Source organism: Peromyscus maniculatus, chromosome 19 (assembly GCF_049852395.1).
Source record: "Peromyscus maniculatus bairdii isolate BWxNUB_F1_BW_parent chromosome 19, HU_Pman_BW_mat_3.1, whole genome shotgun sequence".
Classification (NCBI taxonomy): Eukaryota; Metazoa; Chordata; class Mammalia; order Rodentia; family Cricetidae; genus Peromyscus; species Peromyscus maniculatus.
In genome coordinates, this window is record NC_134870.1 from 10,928,503 (window position 1) to 10,945,900 (window position 17,398).

The window sequence follows — 17,398 nt, forward strand, 5'->3', positions numbered from 1 at the left end:
TGGAAGTAGTCTTTGTTTCACTATATCTGCTCACTCTTGCGTTTCCCACAGCTGTCCTCTTTCTCAAAGGCTTCTGTACATTTTCATATTCTGAAGTACGTTCCTGTCCCTTCCATGTCTCCCTGGATCCTTCATGATTTCTTGATGACCCTCTCATAACCTGGTTCTATCAGCCATGGGAATGTCTCCTCAACTCTAGGTGTCCCAAGCTATACTTACCCTTGACAAATGTCCAAAACACACATCTTCTGTGTATCTCTTATATATCGCCCCTGTAAGGATAAAAACCTGCCTAATTTACTCTCTCTGTCTCTCTCTCTCTGTCTCTGTCTCTCTCTCTCTCTGTTTCTCTCTGTCTCTGTCTCTATCTCTGTCAGACACACACACACACACACACACACACACACACACACACACACACACACACAGCCTCATCAACGAATCATCCAATCTCTCAATTTCTGGATTTGTCAGTGAGGATGATGATGTCATCAGGCACAGCATCTCCTTCTCACAGCCATCTCTGCTTCCTTCCAGAAATTACCAGTTCTGACAAAACCCAGACAGTGTCTTGTTTTCTGCAATCCCAGTGAGGAGACTCAGTAGAGATTTTTACATTTTAATCTCACAAACAGCAATCCGAAACACACCATTTTTCCTGGGGTTGGGATGAACCTTAGCCGGGAATGGAGAAATGGTGTCACACGCGCACACAGAGACAAACAGCAAATCTTCCAAATGTCTTAGTTTGACTACTGGAGGATTTTTTTTAACTGCCAAGGGGTCTTCCTTGTTGTCTCACAACCTAATGCTGTGATATTTTCTAATGCACTAAATCCAAACCTGGGCAGCCAGATGTCAATCAGCATGAAATAAATCAATACAACTTCTGTCTATCAGATAAAAATCAAAGATGAAAATGTATGGAAACTGGAAAAGATGCATAGAAATAAATAAGGGGGAAATTCCAAGAATTCTAGATCCCTCAGCCAGACTGTTTTCCTTTGGTTTAGATTACTTTGTTGTGTGGATCTGGCTGGTCAAATGACCAGTTAAGAATATTTCACAGGGTGAGTGTTCCGTTGCTCTAATCTCACTAGACAAGGTTCATATTTGTGTAGGTTACTTATTCTCCCTTTGTTGACTAAGTCAATAATCAGAATCAGCAGGTTTGGAGTCAGCTTGGCAGGGGATCAGCAGCCTGGCTTTGGAGGAGGGAGTATAAAAGCCCCTCCACCTGAGAGCGGACTTCACAGAGGTCCACTGGCTCCTAGCAGGATGGCTTCCTCTCATCTGATCCTCCTTTGCCTGGCTGCACTGGCATTTATGTCTGAGGCTGGCCCTGCGGTAAGTGATCCTATGGACGCCTTTGCGGACATGGCAGGTGCACCTTAGATAAAGGAGAAGTGACTTCCTCCAGCTTTGGCAACTAGCTGGTGTTATTAGGACAAGGATGCCCATTAAACTCCAAAGAGAAGATCTGGAGTTTAGACCCTTGGCTCTTTCTCTTGTTGCATTGGTGAATTGAGTCTGTAATGCTCAGTATCTTGATGTCCTTAGATAATAAAATTATGAAATAAACATAGAAATAAAGATATAAAAGTCCTGGGCATGTAGTGTAATGGTACAGTGTATGCCTAGCATGTGGAGAGCCCTGTGTTCAATCTCCAGCTGTAGAAAAAAAAAAAAAAACAACTAAAAAACCACATCATCAGTGGAACTATTAATATTGAATTCTCGTAAAATATATTTCATATATTTATTATACCTATTGTGTAAGGTTATATTTTGGTTCTTTAGCTAATCAAGATATATTATTGATCATTATTTGTTTGGGGAGGGAACAGCAAGAGTGCTGTTCTGATGGAGTTCTCTAGAAGAGTGAATCAGTTCAATTAAATGGGTCAGGAAATATGTGGGTGTTATGTTACAACTAGAGGGAATTACTATAGCAACAGCTGATTAAAATGGTCTCAAGAAAAAGACCATTCTGTCTTTTTGCACCATGCACCTTTCCAGTGGCTCCATTCAGATGGAGAGGCATGGCTCTCAGAAGGCCTGTTTTCCCTTTGAAAATTCATTATACATGTCCCTGGTGCACAGCAGTGTGTCTGGAGGCAGAGCTGTTCTTGCTTTGGAAACAATGCTGCCTGTATTATACTGAATAAAGAAGCACATTAATTGTCAACACTTATGTTATCATAACGGGATCAGCATGTACTTTTGGGTTTGTTCCAGATTCTAACACCAGAAAGAACAAGCCCTCTTACTCTGATCAATTTCACTGACCTCTCTCTTGTCTTCTCTATGCCCAGGGCACTGGAGAATCCAAGTGTCCTCTGATGGTCAAAGTCCTGGATGCTGTCCGAGGCAGCCCTGCTGTGGATGTGGCCGTGAAAGTGTTCAAAAAGACTGCCGAGGGAACCTGGGAACCATTTGCCTCTGGGTAAGCTTGCAAAGCACCCTGCCATGGGATTAGTTCTGCCTTTCCATTCGCCCTTCTGCTCGTTAGAGACTGGTACAGAACCTGGGAACCATTTGCACACACAGCGTACCAGCTGTAGAGCTAAGAGAGATGTCTCAGGGGTTAAGAGCACTTACTGCTCTTGTAGAGGACACAGGTTTGGCTCCCAGCACCAAAATGGCAGCTCAAACCCAGTACCTGTAACTCCAGTGTCTGGGGACCCAGCATCCTCTTTTGAGCACCATGCAGGTGGCGCACAGACACACGTGCTGGCAAAACATTCATGCATATAAAGTAAAAGGAAACAGTCTTATGAAAACAAAGCTGGCAGCCAGAGAATGTTTGAAGGTTAAAGGTGTGGGCAGAGACTTTTCTTAAGCAAGCTGCTTTCTTGCTTTGCTTAGCTGAGCATGGCCAGGAACCCGAGCACAGTCTAGGACTGAAGGGAGGAAAAGGAGTCAGTAACTCCTCTGCTTCAGTAGGAGTTTGCACTCTCACATCACAGCCCACTTGCAGAAGGTGATGAAAATACAGCCTCTAGGGACTGGAGAGATGCCTCTGTCAATTAAGCGCCTGCTTGGAAGATAGGGTACTTGACGTGAATCCCCAGACCCTGTGTAAGAAGCCCAGCATGGTAGTGCATGCTTATAACCCCAGCCTGGGCATGGGGGCTTAGAAACAGGAGGACCCTGGAGTTCCCTGGCCAACCAGCCTCGCTGAATGGGTAGGTTCATGTCCAGTGAGAGACCCTGTCTCAAAAATCAGCATGTAAAATAATTGAGAAAGACAGCCAGCTTTGAGTTCAGGTCATGCAAATGTGTACACACGCACACACAACACATAAAATAATATACACAATCACACAACACACACATATACAGAGAGGAGAGAGAGAGAGAGAGAGAGAGAGAGAGAGAGAGAGAGAGAGAGAGAGAGAGAGAGAGAGAGAATTATAGACTCCATGGCCCCAATGAGGCACATGACAAATGCATATAAAACCATACAAGTAATTTCAGGAGTGTTCAGATTCCCTGGCACCCATGGGTGATGCTCAAGCTTTGAGTCCTGGTCTTAGAATCTTAGGAAGGATGTACCGTGTGGTGATTAATTACTGAAAGGAAAGGAACTGACGAAGGACTCTCCTGGAGCTTCCTGGCGTTACCCAGAATCAGGAGCTTTTTGATGTACACTAGGGACAGAGTAGCTCCGTGCAGGGCTAGCAGCTACCATGCTTAATAAGAACCACATCAACAGAGATCTGCAAGGCAAAACGCAGGGGCTGATCGATCTCACAGTCACCCACTAGCATGCCAAAATGACTTCACACCTGTGCTGGCCACTTAACAATTTGTGTGTGTGTGTGTGTGTGTGTGTGTGTGTGTGTGTGTGTGTGTGTGTGTGTGTGTTTTAACCACTACAAGAATTCCAAAGAAATTACTAATTAACCTAAACAAACGAACCAAAAGAAAAAGCAGCTAAGATGCCCTTAGCACCGAGCAGAAACAGCTAAGCCCTATGTCTCCTGGGTGAAGTCTTTCTATTAAGTTTTAATTGAATACCAAGCACCACTAATGTTCCTCACCAATCATTGGGAAGATCATTTTCTTCGGCACAGTTTTAACTGAGTTTCTATTTGTTAATTTCTTCCTGATTATGTGAGTGTCAAGCCCAGCATGCAAAGTGGTGAGGGGAGTCTAAGCTGGAACAGAACCGACACCCAAATAGCCAAGCTTTCTTGGGACTCTTCTTTCTTGTGAACACCCCAAAAGGGGGGTGGAGAGATGGGCACAGGCATGACCAGAGTCACTAAGGGCAATTGTCACTTTGTCTTGGTTGTAATGAAATGAGGAGTCGTTTCTGACATTTCCATTAGGAACTGGTGCCTACGCAGAAACAGAAGCCGCTTGGTGTTTCTTGATGGCAAAGGATTGCCAAGCAGATTAAATTTGTAAAAAGAGAAAGTCAGTTATAATCTCCTTTGTTTATTAGGTTTTCTACTCTGACAAACGACACAGGCTCCAGAAGTCACCCTTGTGCCCTGGGACACTGGTCTGTCACTCTGCTGCCACAGGGGGCGTCAGAGTGAGAGCTGCTTGTGACATTTTCAGGGACTGCCATGGACTTTCATCAAGTCATTAACCTTGAATGTAATAGTGTGTGTGTGTGTGTGTGTGTGTGTGTGTGTGTGTACATGTGTGTATGTATTGTTGGGGATTGATTCCAGGGCTATACAAATGTTAGGAAAGAACTCTACCACTGAGCAACACCCCGGACCTTAAGGCTTTTCTTTTCTTTCTTTTAAAAAGATCTAATTAACTAATTATGAGACAGGGTCCCACCTGGTCCAGAACTCACTGTGTAAACCAAATTGCCCTCATACCTGTAGCAGCCCCCTGCCTCTACCCCCAGAGAACTAGGATAATAGGAGGGCCCCACATGCCTGGGTTAAGACTTTTAAGGGAAACATTTTACTGTAGTTTATTCTCATAAGACAAAACTCTACAATGAGCTGTACGTAAAGTTCCTGGGAATTTCTTGCCATTTTACCACAAACACAAAAATGTCCTCCCTTTTGACTCAGTTGATAGAAAAAAAATACACAAATACATACGTGTTACACACATGCACACACGCATGTCTATCACAACCACGTGCACACACACGTCTGTGTGCGGTAGCCCTTCTTTCCCCCTGACTTCCCCTGGCCTTCTGCGCCTTCCAGGAAGACGGCTGAATCTGGAGAGCTGCACGGACTCACCACAGACGAGAAGTTCGTCGAAGGGGTGTACAGAGTCGAGCTGGACACCAAATCCTACTGGAAGGCCCTCGGCATTTCCCCGTTCCACGAGTACGCAGAGGTGAGTGGACACGCCGACGTGCTCGGGGTGGTTTTCAGTTTTGGGAAATGCACTTCACTCTTGGGCGTGAGAAGGAAGCAGGACCCTCCCCCATCCTACAGCCAGAAAGCAGCAAATCTCCTGAGTTTGTCAAAAACTCACTTGGCAACATTGCCCGAACCTGCTCACACTACTTATGGTCGGTGTGATTTATGTAAATTCGTTTCTCTGTTGAAGGAATATTAATGTTTGCCTTTGAGGCAGCCTCCAGATACCACCGAGGGCATTTCATAGCCAAAGAGAAGGTTCCCTGTGTTATTTCTCTAAATTCTGGCATTTTCTTTATTCCCGAACACATCGAGTGCCCCAGAGGTTTGGGTAAACAATTCCTGACAATGCACAGAATGAGAATGCATTCAAAATCATAACAGCTGAAGAGCTAAATCTCCAAGCACACACCACATGGCAAAAGGGTTTCTCTATCAAAACTGTTTCATCCTTACGATCAATCTATGGAGGGCTAGCCTTGTCTTGCCCCCATTTTACCAGTGAAGAAGCTGAGGGAAGTTAAGTACCTCGTCAAGGTCACGTGGCTAGCATGTGTGAGCAGGCGAAGGCCCAGGGACATGCCGCCGGAGCCCAGGCTGGAGCTGAGCTCTGTGTTGGTCGGTATGCCTTCCATGCCTCAGCCAACTTCTCTAAGAACCTGAGCTAAAGCAAAACGCAAAGCCAAACACCGAAACCGTATGAGGAGCCTTCGCTTCACACTGGGCTCCCCGGCTCCTCTGTCATGTCACACAGGGGGCTGTCATGGAAATAGAATCCAGGCCTCTTGGTCAGAACTGGAGATAAAGAATTCTGTCAAAAATAGCTGTGCATGGGACCTGGTTTGCTGTCTGTTGCTATTATAAGCCCCATGACCTACAAGGCAACATGGGGAGGGAAGGGCTTGTTCCATCTTACAGCTTTCTGCCCATCAAGGAGGGAAGCCAGGGCAGGAAGCTGGAAGTAGGAACTGAAGCAGACACCAAGGGGAATGAATGCTGCTTACTGGCTTGCTTAACTACCGTTCTTTTACAGCCCAGCTCTTTGTGCCCACTGCCCACAGTAGTCCGGGCCCTCCTACATCAGTCCTTAGTGAAAATAAATGCTTCACAGACTTGCCCACAGGCCAATCTGATGGAGGCTACTCGCAACGAAGGGTCCCTCTTCCCAGGTTACTCTACTTGGTGTCACGTTGACAAAAACATATCGAACCAAGTGTGCCGGGGAACCTCTCTGTGGCTTGACCACGGATGAGTCTTCCAGTTCTCACAGCAGACTCTGTCACCAGACAAACCAGAGGGGTCTGTTGGACTCTTGGGGTTCACAGCTGTCAAGAGTCCGCCACCTACCAAGATGTACTCTAGCTCCTCCTCACCGGGCACCCGCGCACTCGTGGAGTGGGGCATGTGCAGGGTTCGCTGGGGGACACCTCCTCTGCCCACTGGATTAATTGCCCTTACACCCTCGTCTGCTCCAGTCTCAGCCTGCTGGGATGACTCGTAGGGGTTCACTCATAACATGCCATCGCTCTTAGGATACTTGTCTGACACTCTTTTAGAATTCAATCAACAAACATTTTTATTTTGTTTTAGCTTTTTCGAGACAAGGTCTCTTGTAGGCCAGATTGGCCTCAAACTAGCTGTATAGCTGAGAAAGACCTTGAACTGCTAGCCTTTCAGTCTCTGCCTCCCAACTGCTAGGATAACAGGCATGGACCACCACAGCCATGTTACTCTACGCTGGAGCTCTGAACCCAGAGCTTCATGATGCCAGGCAAGCACTCTACCAACTGAACCACACTGCCAATCCACTCAGCAAACATTCCAAAAACTGAAAACCTGCCTCAAGCACTCTGCTAAATGCTAGAGATGCAGAAGTGATACCATGCATCCACGCCCTTGGAATAGAAAGGGAGAGACTTGCTGGTGTCAGTCCCTCAGTGGATCCGGAGGTAGCTTGGCACACAGGAGCAGAGACTCTGAGAAGTGGGGTGTGAGTCCCCCCTGCTCCAGTGCTGGCAGGCACACAGTGCTTGTGGCCACGGTCTTCTTGGCTGTTTGTTCCTCTCCTGATAAACGTCTCCTAAAGAGCTGCAGCCTTTCAGTGCTGGCCATTTCCTCCCGGCCAGCATCCCAGAGGATCACATCACACACACCAAGGAAAATTAGGAAATGTTCTTTGACACTGTTAGGTCTCTTTGCTTTGTGGGGTTTGTTTGTTTGCTTGTTTGTTTGTTTGTTTTTTATGTATGTGGGTGCATGGTCCTGTGCATGTATGTGTGCAGGCACACATGTGTATGAATGTGGATGCTACAGACAACCATCGATGCCATTCTCAGGAACCCTGTCCACTCCCAGCCACACACACACAAACTTTGAGACAGGGTCTCTTATTAACCTGAATCTCACCAATTAGGCTAGACTGAATGGCCAGTGAGTCCCAGACTATCTCCACCTTCCCAGCTCTGGGGTTACAGACATCCTGAATTTTTACATGGATTCTGGAGATTAAATTCATGTCTTCATGCTTGCAAGGCAAGAATCTTACTGAGCTCTCTTTCTTGTGGATTTTATTTTGTTTTGTTTTCTGAAACAGGGATTCTCTGTGTAGCCCTGGCTGTCCTGGAACTCACTCTGTAGACCAGGCTGGCCTCTAATTCACTGATGACTGTCTGCCTCTGCCTCTCAAGTGCTGGAATTAAAGGCATGGGCCCCTACTGCCCGGCACTTGGTGGATTTTTAAAAAAATCACATAGTATCCCTTTTTCACTTCTGAGGAAGAAACAGATGATACTGGAACACAATGTGACAGAGAAAAGAAACCTCACAGAGTGGGTGTAGTAGCACACACCTGTACTCTAACACTGGAAGGCTAAGACAGAGTCATCAGGAGTTAGTGGCCAGCTTAGACAAGAGGCTAGGGTTGTTACTGAGGGACAGAGGGTGTGCCTAGCATTCACAGATTTGATCCATAGCACTATGAATGACAATAAATAAATAAAACAGAAAGTCTGAGATGAATCTCCCTTCCATTTATCTGGATGTTGTTTTTGTGGGTTTTTGTTTTTGTTTTTGTTTTTGTGTTAGTTTTTTCTTACTCTATCATCCAAGCTTTCTTTGCCCTGCATTCAGAAATAAGAGGTATTTGTTCAAGGTGTGTTCAAAGCTCTCTCTGAAACCAGTATACAAAATGAGTAAAATTACACACATCTTCTCTGCCCACCGTTTCTTCTGGATGTGCCTCAACCCCAGCACCTGGGCTTTTGCTGCACCCACGTCTCAGACAGTCTGGTGACTTGGGATGTGGTAGTAAACTGCAAAATCCACATTTTGTCCCGACACCTTCCATGGGCTCCAAAGCTTTCATTCCCATTTCTGCCGATGTCGCCAGCCACACGCTGCTTGTGTTGTGGAGAGAAGCCTGTGATGCCTCCCCCCACACCTCAGCATTGTTACTTACCTAAAAATAGGTATATACATCTTCTCTTGTTAGAAAATGCAAAGGGACAGTGGGAGAGAAATCCCTAGACTTGGAGTCAAGGAGTCTTCCCTTCCTGGTGGGAACTGTAGGACTCAGGTCTGCAGGAGAAGGATTCCTGCCAGCATTCTAGGTCTGGAAGTCTGCGGCGGGGCGACAACCACTGTTCCCCACAGGTCTTTGGTCCGTAGGTTTTTCCCTTCTCTCTACTTTTCTCTGAAGCCAAGAAAGTGAACAAAAGCCCTCCGGCTTCTCTGTGACTCAGCTTGGAGTGGCCAGGACCACCCAGACTGGTTGTAAACTTGAAGAGAGGCCTTCTGAAATTCTCTAGGAGCTGCACAAGGCTCTGAAGACTTAGGCAGCATATTTGATTTTGTTCTAATTATTCATCCCCCTCAAAGTCAGATAACCAAATGAAGATTATCAATTTAGCATTGAACTTCCAGGGAAGGCTTTGACTGTGGCTCCCGCCTCTGAGTTCTGTTTGAAACCTAACTGTCTCTCCTCTCTCCTAGGTGGTTTTCACAGCCAATGACTCTGGCCATCGCCGCTACACCATTGCGGCCCTGCTCAGCCCATACTCCTACAGCACCACTGCCGTGGTCAGCAACCCCCAGGCGTGAGGTACCCGGCCCAGGAGGACCAGGATCTTGCCAAAGCAGTAGCAGCCCGTTTGCAGGGAAACAGTGTTCTTGCTCCATAAACTGTGTTAGCAATTCGGAAAGACGCCATGAAACATTCCTATTAAACCACTTGTCATTTCATTCAAACTTTGTTTCTTTTTTATTCCTTCATTTTGTTCCTGCTGCCCCTAAAACCCAAATATTATAGAGCCACTAAAGAATTCTAGAAAATCTTTGACCAGAACTTTTTTCCCCTTTGGTCTTTTTTGGTGCCTGTCCTGGATCTCACTCTGTAGACCAGGCTGGCCTCGAACTCATCCTCCTGGCTCTGCCTCCTAAGTGCTGGGATTAAAGGCGTGCACCACCGCTGGCTGGCGGCCAGAATGTTTTTTAAGGAGGGAAATATCTTTCTGGCTCATAGTTTAAGGGATCCTGTCCATCATGGGAAGCTCATGGTTGCTCATGGCCACTCAAGGCAGACAGATCAGGAAGCAGAGAGGGCCAAGCTTTCAATGCTTTACAAGCAAAGCACAAGCTAAGAATGGTCTGTAGACATTCAAAGCACAGTCTGAAGGTCTGGAGATACACAGAAGCGTTTCCCGAGCATGCTCAAAGCCCTGGGTTCAATCCCAAGCAATCCCAAGGGCACGGTCTGAAAATAAGATGTTTTATTTTTCTATGACCTTCAGTGAAAGAAGGAGACAAACTGTAGAGGACTAGTCCTTCGAGCATTTTTGTTAAGTGCTTTACGCATTTGGGGGCTGTCCCAGTTGTAAGAATGATAAGCAGCGCTGGGTGCCGGCACTGGTTCTCCAGGAAAGGTCATAGCCACGGCTACCCCAGTATCAGTATCAGAGCTTTTTTAGGAGGAAGAGAACCAGGCCCGGGGAAGGAGCACGTGCAGAGAGAGAAAGATGGTGGGGAGAAGAGGGAACAGAACAGAGAGAGGGTGGGGTCTGAGCCACGGCTCTTTAAGGCGCAGGCGGGCTTCCAGAGTTACGTCATGCATGCACAGATTGCGTTACCACGCTGCGTGTACGTAATCACCAGCGCACATTGGTGATGTAAGAGGCAAGACCCTTTGTCAAGCTCCTGAACTGAGCATGTGTGGTCATGCAGCTGGAGCTTGGCAGAATCCTAACAACAGTTCCTCTGCACAAGAATGGGCCTATCAACAGTCGGGCACGATGAAGATGGGCTTTGGGGGTCCTACCCTTACTGCTGAACTATTTACTACTGACAGATTCGGGGTGGGGGGCGGTCACTGTCTTCAGCTTGTATCCGCTGACGACCCCATCATGCTCCAACAGACGTCAAGCCACGGTGAATAAATGAATTTTTGGATAAGGGCTGGTGGCAGCTTGGAGAGGGTTTGGCGGGGTGGGAGGGAGATAGAGAGGGCAGGGAAGAGAGCATCAGAACACATTGTATACATGTATGAAACGGGAGAAAACAAAATTAATCACCAAAACATTTTTAAAGAATAGTACATTCCCAAGGGACAGATGTGCGGCAGCTCAGCCTGAGGCGGGATTTACTCCGCCCATGACTTCCGGCTGTCGGGCCAAGGCGGTGGTGCTTCCCGCTGTTGTCTGTGGCCTCTTAAAAGGGAAGGGAGAGGGGTCACGTGGGTCCTCCCCCCCTCCCCCACCCCACCCCCCACTTTTTTTACCCTGGCATGATCAGACATCTGATGGCCTGGGAATTGAACCCAGGTCCTCTAGAACATCAGGAAGTGCTCTTAACCACTGAGCCACCTCTCGCCTCCCTTCCTTCCTCCCCCCCACCCCCACTTATCCTGGTGTTTAGCCTGGCTATCTCAGTCAGTACAGCATGAGACTCTTAATCTCCGGGTCGTGGGTTCGTGCCCTGTGTTGGGCACCAGAAAAAAATGTGATAAATCCACAGGAGTCTGGTTAAGGAGTATTAGAGAAATTTATTAGAGTAAATTGAGGCAATACACTCACAAATACAGACTGGAGTAGACAGCTGAGGTCATCCTCTGATCTGACTGGGAGCGAATCCACCTGGTTTGATCAGACCGGGAAGCAGGCAGTGGGGAGAAAGGGCTCCTGACCCTTCTCCCTGACCTTTTAAGAGGTCACATACAATGGCAAGAAGCATCGCCTCCTTGAGGCTCTATAGCCCAAGGTCACAGGCAGAGCAGATACCACTACATCAGCCCCTCTAATCCACTTTAGACCAGTTCTACCTGGCAATCAGGTCAAAGACAGAATCCAGCTCTCAGGAGACAGGCAGAGGCAGGAAGATGTCTGTGAGTTGGACCAGTCTGGTCTACAAGGCGAGTTCCAGGCTGGCCAGAACAAAATAGGAAGACCCTGTCTAACAACAACTTAGTCTATCCAGACTCATCTTTAACTGAAATCTCTCTCTCCCACTCTCTCCCTCCTTCTCTCTCTCCCTCCCTCTCTCTCTCTCTCTCTCTCTCTCTCTCTCTCTCTCTCTCTCTCACACACACACACACACACACACACAAACAAGGAATGAACACAATAATATAGGCAAACAAACAAAAAAACCACAGCCATATATGCCATCAAAGAGAAGTTCAATTTTAACCACAGAGTTTAATGTAATCATACCAGTTTTTAAACTCTAAAGTTGACAGTGAATGCACACAAATAACCAAGGGGTGAAGGCGTCTCTTGAAAAGAATAACCATAAATATTCAAGCCCTACCTGCAACTTATGATAGCACCTGTCAAACAAGAAAGCTGGGGGCATTTTTGCCTCAAGCTGTATTTCATCCACTGGAACTTGTAGCAGAGGCAGAATTATGTCCTCCAAACCTTCATTTCACAGGCAATTCCCTCCTTTACTTCACAGTTCATAGAACACGCGCCTCCCTAAGCTCCATTAGTTTTCCTTCCTGCCTTTCAAAATGGAAATAAGCTTAGAATCAATTCCGTTTCTCCAGCTCTCCATTCTCTCTGGGTTGGAGCTGCCTCAATTAATTTTAAGCCGAAGCCAATGGTAATTCATCTTTGGCAAACCCAAGTAGATACTTAAGGTCCATTCCAGAACCTCTCCGAGCAAGGAGATGGGTTTCATACAGTCAAGGAGATGGGTGGCACATGAGCTTCCCTCAGTAAATCCTAGGGTTGTGCACCTTGTCCCAGTTCAGCAGTCAACCACTTGCTGTTGCTGCCATTTATTCACTCCCAGGAAGCTAGAGATCATAGACACAGGTACGGGGTATGAGGGGAGGGAAGGCCAAGGCTGAAGCTACAAGGTGAACCCAGAAGTGCTGTCCGCACACAAGAACTTGTGCTGAGCGGAAGGACAACAGTGTTCACTGGTTTCCTCAGGAAAGTGCATTTGGAGAGCACATTAGATGTGTTTCCCAATTCCTGTAAAATAACACCTACCACATAGGAAGTAATAAAGGTTTTAAGCATCATAGAGTAGTATTCCTTTCAAACATATGGAATGAATTAATGAATGAACCAACACATGAATGAATGAAGAAATTAGTTCCAGGTGGGCAAATCTGAGTCTTCCACCTCCTGTGACTGACCAGTTGGGTTTTCTCTCCAACATACAGACTTGGTACTATGAGAAATCTGCTACCTCTTCTGGGGGAACCTGTTTTATGAACCAGGGCCAGTTTCTACATCTCTGGACTGACTGTAAGAACTTAAAATATGTGTAGAAACTGTCTATGAAAACTGTCCTTCTGACTAGGGCCAGGACAAAATAGCACCTACTATTTCAAAGGTACAACAAAAGGTCATGGAAAGGTTTTTGAACCAGGGTCTTTGAAAGCACAGTCCTTCTGCTGTCCCAAGCTTAACTAGAGAAGCACCAGAGATGGGGACCCACAGAGTGGGATCTGGACACTATTGGGGCCAGAGCCCCACTGAGGTCATTGAAACCTGCCCAGGGGGTAGGGAGTTCAACAGAAGGATTCGGATGTAATTGCTATAGAAAAAGGGAAAGAAAGGAGCAGGGGGTGGAGAGACAGATCAGCTGGTAAAGTCCTTGCCATGTAAGCATGTGGACCTGAGATTGGATGCCAAGAATCCACATAAAAAGCTGGGTGTAGTGGTGTATGCCTATAATCCTGGTGTTAGGGCGATAATACCAGGAGCTCATTGGCTAACTAGTCTTGTCAAATCAGTGAGCTCCAGCTTCATGGAGAGACCCTGTTTCAAAAAATAAGGGGGCTAGTGAGAGTAAAGACACTCATCATGGACCTCTGACATGTGTACACATATGAAGACATACACATGCATACACCATACACACACGTACACAGGGGTGGGGGCTGGGTGAGTGGAAAAAAGGCAGGAAGATGGAAGACAGGCCAGCTGGTGGGAGAGCCAGTCAACATTGTCATAAAAATGTTTTAAATCCCATAGCGACAAAATAGAAAAGCATATTCTGATCTCCTGGGGACTAAGGACCACACAAAGATGAGCAAATTGCTAATCTTTAGAAGCTACAAGGATCTACTAAGAAAGTAAATAGCAAAACCCAGTCATGAAAAGAAAGTTAAGTAGTGAAGGGCCAAGGACTTGAGATGGAGATTGACAATATTCACAGAAAGGTGGTGCTCTGGTTATTAGAACCTGGGACATGTCAGGCAAGAAGCCTGGAGAGCTTTGTTAGGAAAATTTTAAAATCCAGAGCAATGGGGAAGCTGGTGAAGGCAAGGAGGGTGGTGACTGGCCAGGGCTGTCTGAAGCTCAGCCTGTGGCTAAGGGGCTGGATTGGGGGCACAGAAAGCCTGGTATGGCTGCCCAGGGGAGAGACAGCAATTCTATTTATATTGAGCAGGCATGAGGAAGGCAGGAGGATTGTGAGTTCCAGTCCAGCCTGGGCTACATAACAAGACAAAGAAGGGAAGAAAGAAAGAGGGGGAGGAAGGGAGGGAGGGAGGGAGGGAGGGAGGGAGGGAGGGAGGGAGGGAGGGAGGGAGGGAGGAGATTTTCTATCTCTATTTCTTATCTAATAGAAGTAAAAGAAGTGAATTGAAGGGCTTGAATGTGTCCTTCCTGGTTCCATGATTCCTGTTCAATTTGTTCCTCAGTGGGATTCGTAATTATAATGCTTTATAGCTTCAGGGCATAGAGTGAAATTACATCCACTTCCAGTAATGACTTCTAAAAGAATTTTTTAGATAAGTAGCTACTAAAAACTCATTATTAACAAATAATTACTTGATTATTTCCTCCCGTTTTTCCTAATAGTCCTTTGGATAGCTTTTATTTCCTTATAAAAAATTCTCTATACAGGCAATGCCATATTCTTTTTTTCTTAGAAGCAGTGAGACCCTTCACACTATACACTCAGTGTGTGTACACACTCGTGGGTAGGTAAGACCTTTATATTTAAAGGTTTTGTTGAATTTCTTCGGACTTAAAATCTAAAGTTATAAACTGTGTTGTAAAGTAGTATCCTCTGAGCCAAATTGCCACCATCTTCTTGAGATCAGGACTTGAGAGCCCATCATGACAGAACTGTTAACATTTTCTCCTAGGAGAGTGAGCAGGTCATGGAACCCTCAACCTGAGTATATGGCTGTTCCTTCCAGCCATTGTATGCAAGGCTGCCTTAATTGCCCATAGCTAGTATATAAGCTGGGAAAAACTAGGGGTGACAATGAGGCCACCATCCACGTGTGGTGGAGACTTTCCAGTGTGGCTGCTTTGGGGGGGGGGGTCACTCCTGCTCCTGCTCAGTAACTCATCCCCCCTGCTAAGTACGTAACCCTAATAAACTCATTGGCTCCCAGGGTGAACTGAGGCAGAATGTACTTTGGTTTGTGATCAGCCCCTTTAGATCAGGGAGTGGTTGTCGTTCACATCTTCCCCAGAAAAAAATTCTTGTGACAAATTGGCTTCTAGAAAGGATTTTGTGGGATGAGAAGTCCTGAGATGTGTGGACTTCCACAAATCCTCAACAGTCTTTCAATGATTTCCCTTTTCGGGGTGCTTTTGAACAAACAGGAGTGCCTAGCAGCACGTCTCCCCACTCCTCTGCCCGGGACCCTCTTGGAACTGCAAAATGAACCTACTCCCACTCCCAAGCCTGCTCTCACTTCTGAAGAGATGTGAGAATCAAAAGAGGAGCTAAGAGGAAAGAGGCTGGCATGCTCCTGGGTGTAATAAGTGAAGTAACAGTCTCTTCAGTAACCATTTTGTAAGCTGGCCCCGTGAGCCTACAAAATATTCAAAAGACATCAAAATAAGAAAATCAGAGAGGCTGGGTGTGAGAGAGATTACCATAAAGAGAACTCATAAACAGTTTGTCTCAGCCTTTTCACCATAATAATGTGGGTGTGCACGTATGTGCACATGTGCGTGTTTGTGTGTGTGCATGTGGGTGTGCGTGTGTGTGTGTGTGTGCGCGTGTGTGTGTGTGTGTGTGCGTGTGTGTGTGTGTGTGTGTGTGTGTGTGTGTGTGTGTGTGTGCGTGTGTATGTATGCGCTCACGCGTGCAATGTTTGAGCGATGGTACTGACAGGGCATGGTTAAGAGGTGAAATGTTCTTCCCTGTCTTCTTACTTGGCCCTTTTGCGTTAGCTGGCGGTGAGGTAACTGTATTGCACCTGTTAGTTGCCACATTTCTTCTACGACTACTACACATGTTGATCATGGGCCTTTGCTAGTTTTACTAATTGTTTGTGTAATTATGCAAAACCTCTGTCAACATTTCTGACAATCAAAGAATACCATGCCAAATATTTCCCAAACATAACCCAGGGCCATTGGCATGGAAGAAAGGCTATTTATCATAAAGCCAGAAGTGCCTTCAGACAAATCTAGTTCTTATTGGGAATGTCAGGCCTGTTCCCAGTGTTAGCTTATTTAATCATCCCCAGGACCCTCCAGTGGCTCACTAAACCAAGAACTGCCCAACTTGAAAAGCTTACTGTTTGCTAGCTAATGACAGGTGATCTCCAAATTCAAACCTTTGTCAATCATGGATGAGTCTTCCCACCGAGCCTCCCCAAGAGTTTACTAACATCCATCAAGATCTACTGCAGAAGAACAATCATTTCAACTACCCTTTCAGAGTTCATGTTTACGGCTGGGAAGCAGTCTACCAATGGAAGAGTGACCCCAACAGTGAGGTTCAGAAACACACATGAGCAAGTGCAGCCTCGTGGATGGCATGTGCTCCTCAGGTCCACCCACTCTATCAGATTTACATTCGGAAGATTGGATGCTTCTTGAGGGTCATATTAGCTGCTACCCCTTCAAGGGCCTCTGGAATACAAGATGAAACACTGAAGATTAAACTAATTAAATTAATTAACATACTTCAAGGACATCAAAATATAATTTAAGACTGAAGGCTGGGCGTGTTGGTACACTCCTGTCATCTGTTATCTGGTACGTACTTACTGAACTCTAGTCCTCGGGAAGGGCAGTGTGTGCCCCTGACTGGGCCATCTCCCCAGTCAGATCGCAGCCCTTGGGAGGTGGATGCAGGAAGATAGGGTGTTCTAGGCTGTTTCGGTACACAGTGAGTTCAAGGCCAACCTGGGATATGTGAGACCTTGCAAGTGAAGGTCAGAAGACAACTCCAAATATTGATCCCTGCCTTCTACCTTAAGTCAGGGTCTTTTTTGTTGTTCACTGTTGCAAACATCAGGCCAGCTGGCCCACAAGCCTCAAGGAATTCTGTCTCCATCTCCCATCTCACCACGGGATTTGACATGTGTTACCAAGTCTGGCATCACATGCGTTCTGGGGACAAACGTAGATCCTCTCACATCTGTGGGGAAAACACTTGACCGCTCGTTCATTTCAACCCTGACTGAGTAATTCTGGAATCTATGAGTTACCAGGTGTATGGATGAGTATTAAATCATGGTGTGGTTGGGGGAGTTACAATAAGCACTAAGTGAGGGTGTTTAAGCCTGAGCTCCATATCTTTAGAGTGCGCCCTTAACATCAACGCCCTTAACATCAACTTAGTCA

At 46.3% G+C, this 17,398-nt stretch overlaps 1 protein-coding gene across 1 annotated transcript; it reads left to right on the top strand.

Moving 5' to 3' along the window:
- The first annotated feature begins 1,191 nt into the window (after positions 1 to 1,191).
- Ttr (transthyretin) lies at positions 1,192 to 9,593 on the top strand. The gene is made up of 4 exons (XM_006970208.3): positions 1,192 to 1,347; positions 2,316 to 2,446; positions 5,187 to 5,322; positions 9,339 to 9,593. Exons 1-4 carry the CDS (start codon positions 1,279 to 1,281, stop codon positions 9,444 to 9,446), a joined length of 444 nt encoding a protein of 147 aa, XP_006970270.1. The 5' UTR covers positions 1,192 to 1,278; the 3' UTR covers positions 9,447 to 9,593.
- Positions 9,594 to 17,398: the final 7,805 nt, after the last annotated feature.

Excerpts from the sequence above, each read along its gene's own strand:
- Ttr (XM_006970208.3), top strand. The coding sequence starts at position 1,279 with ATGGCTTCCTCTCATCTGATCCTCCTTTGCCTGGCTGCACTGGCATTT. Across the intron at positions 1,348-2,315 it reads TGTCTGAGGCTGGCCCTGCG|GGCACTGGAGAATCCAAGTG; the intron begins GTAAGTGATCCT and ends CTCTATGCCCAG. Across the intron at positions 5,323-9,338 it reads CGTTCCACGAGTACGCAGAG|GTGGTTTTCACAGCCAATGA; the intron begins GTGAGTGGACAC and ends CCTCTCTCCTAG.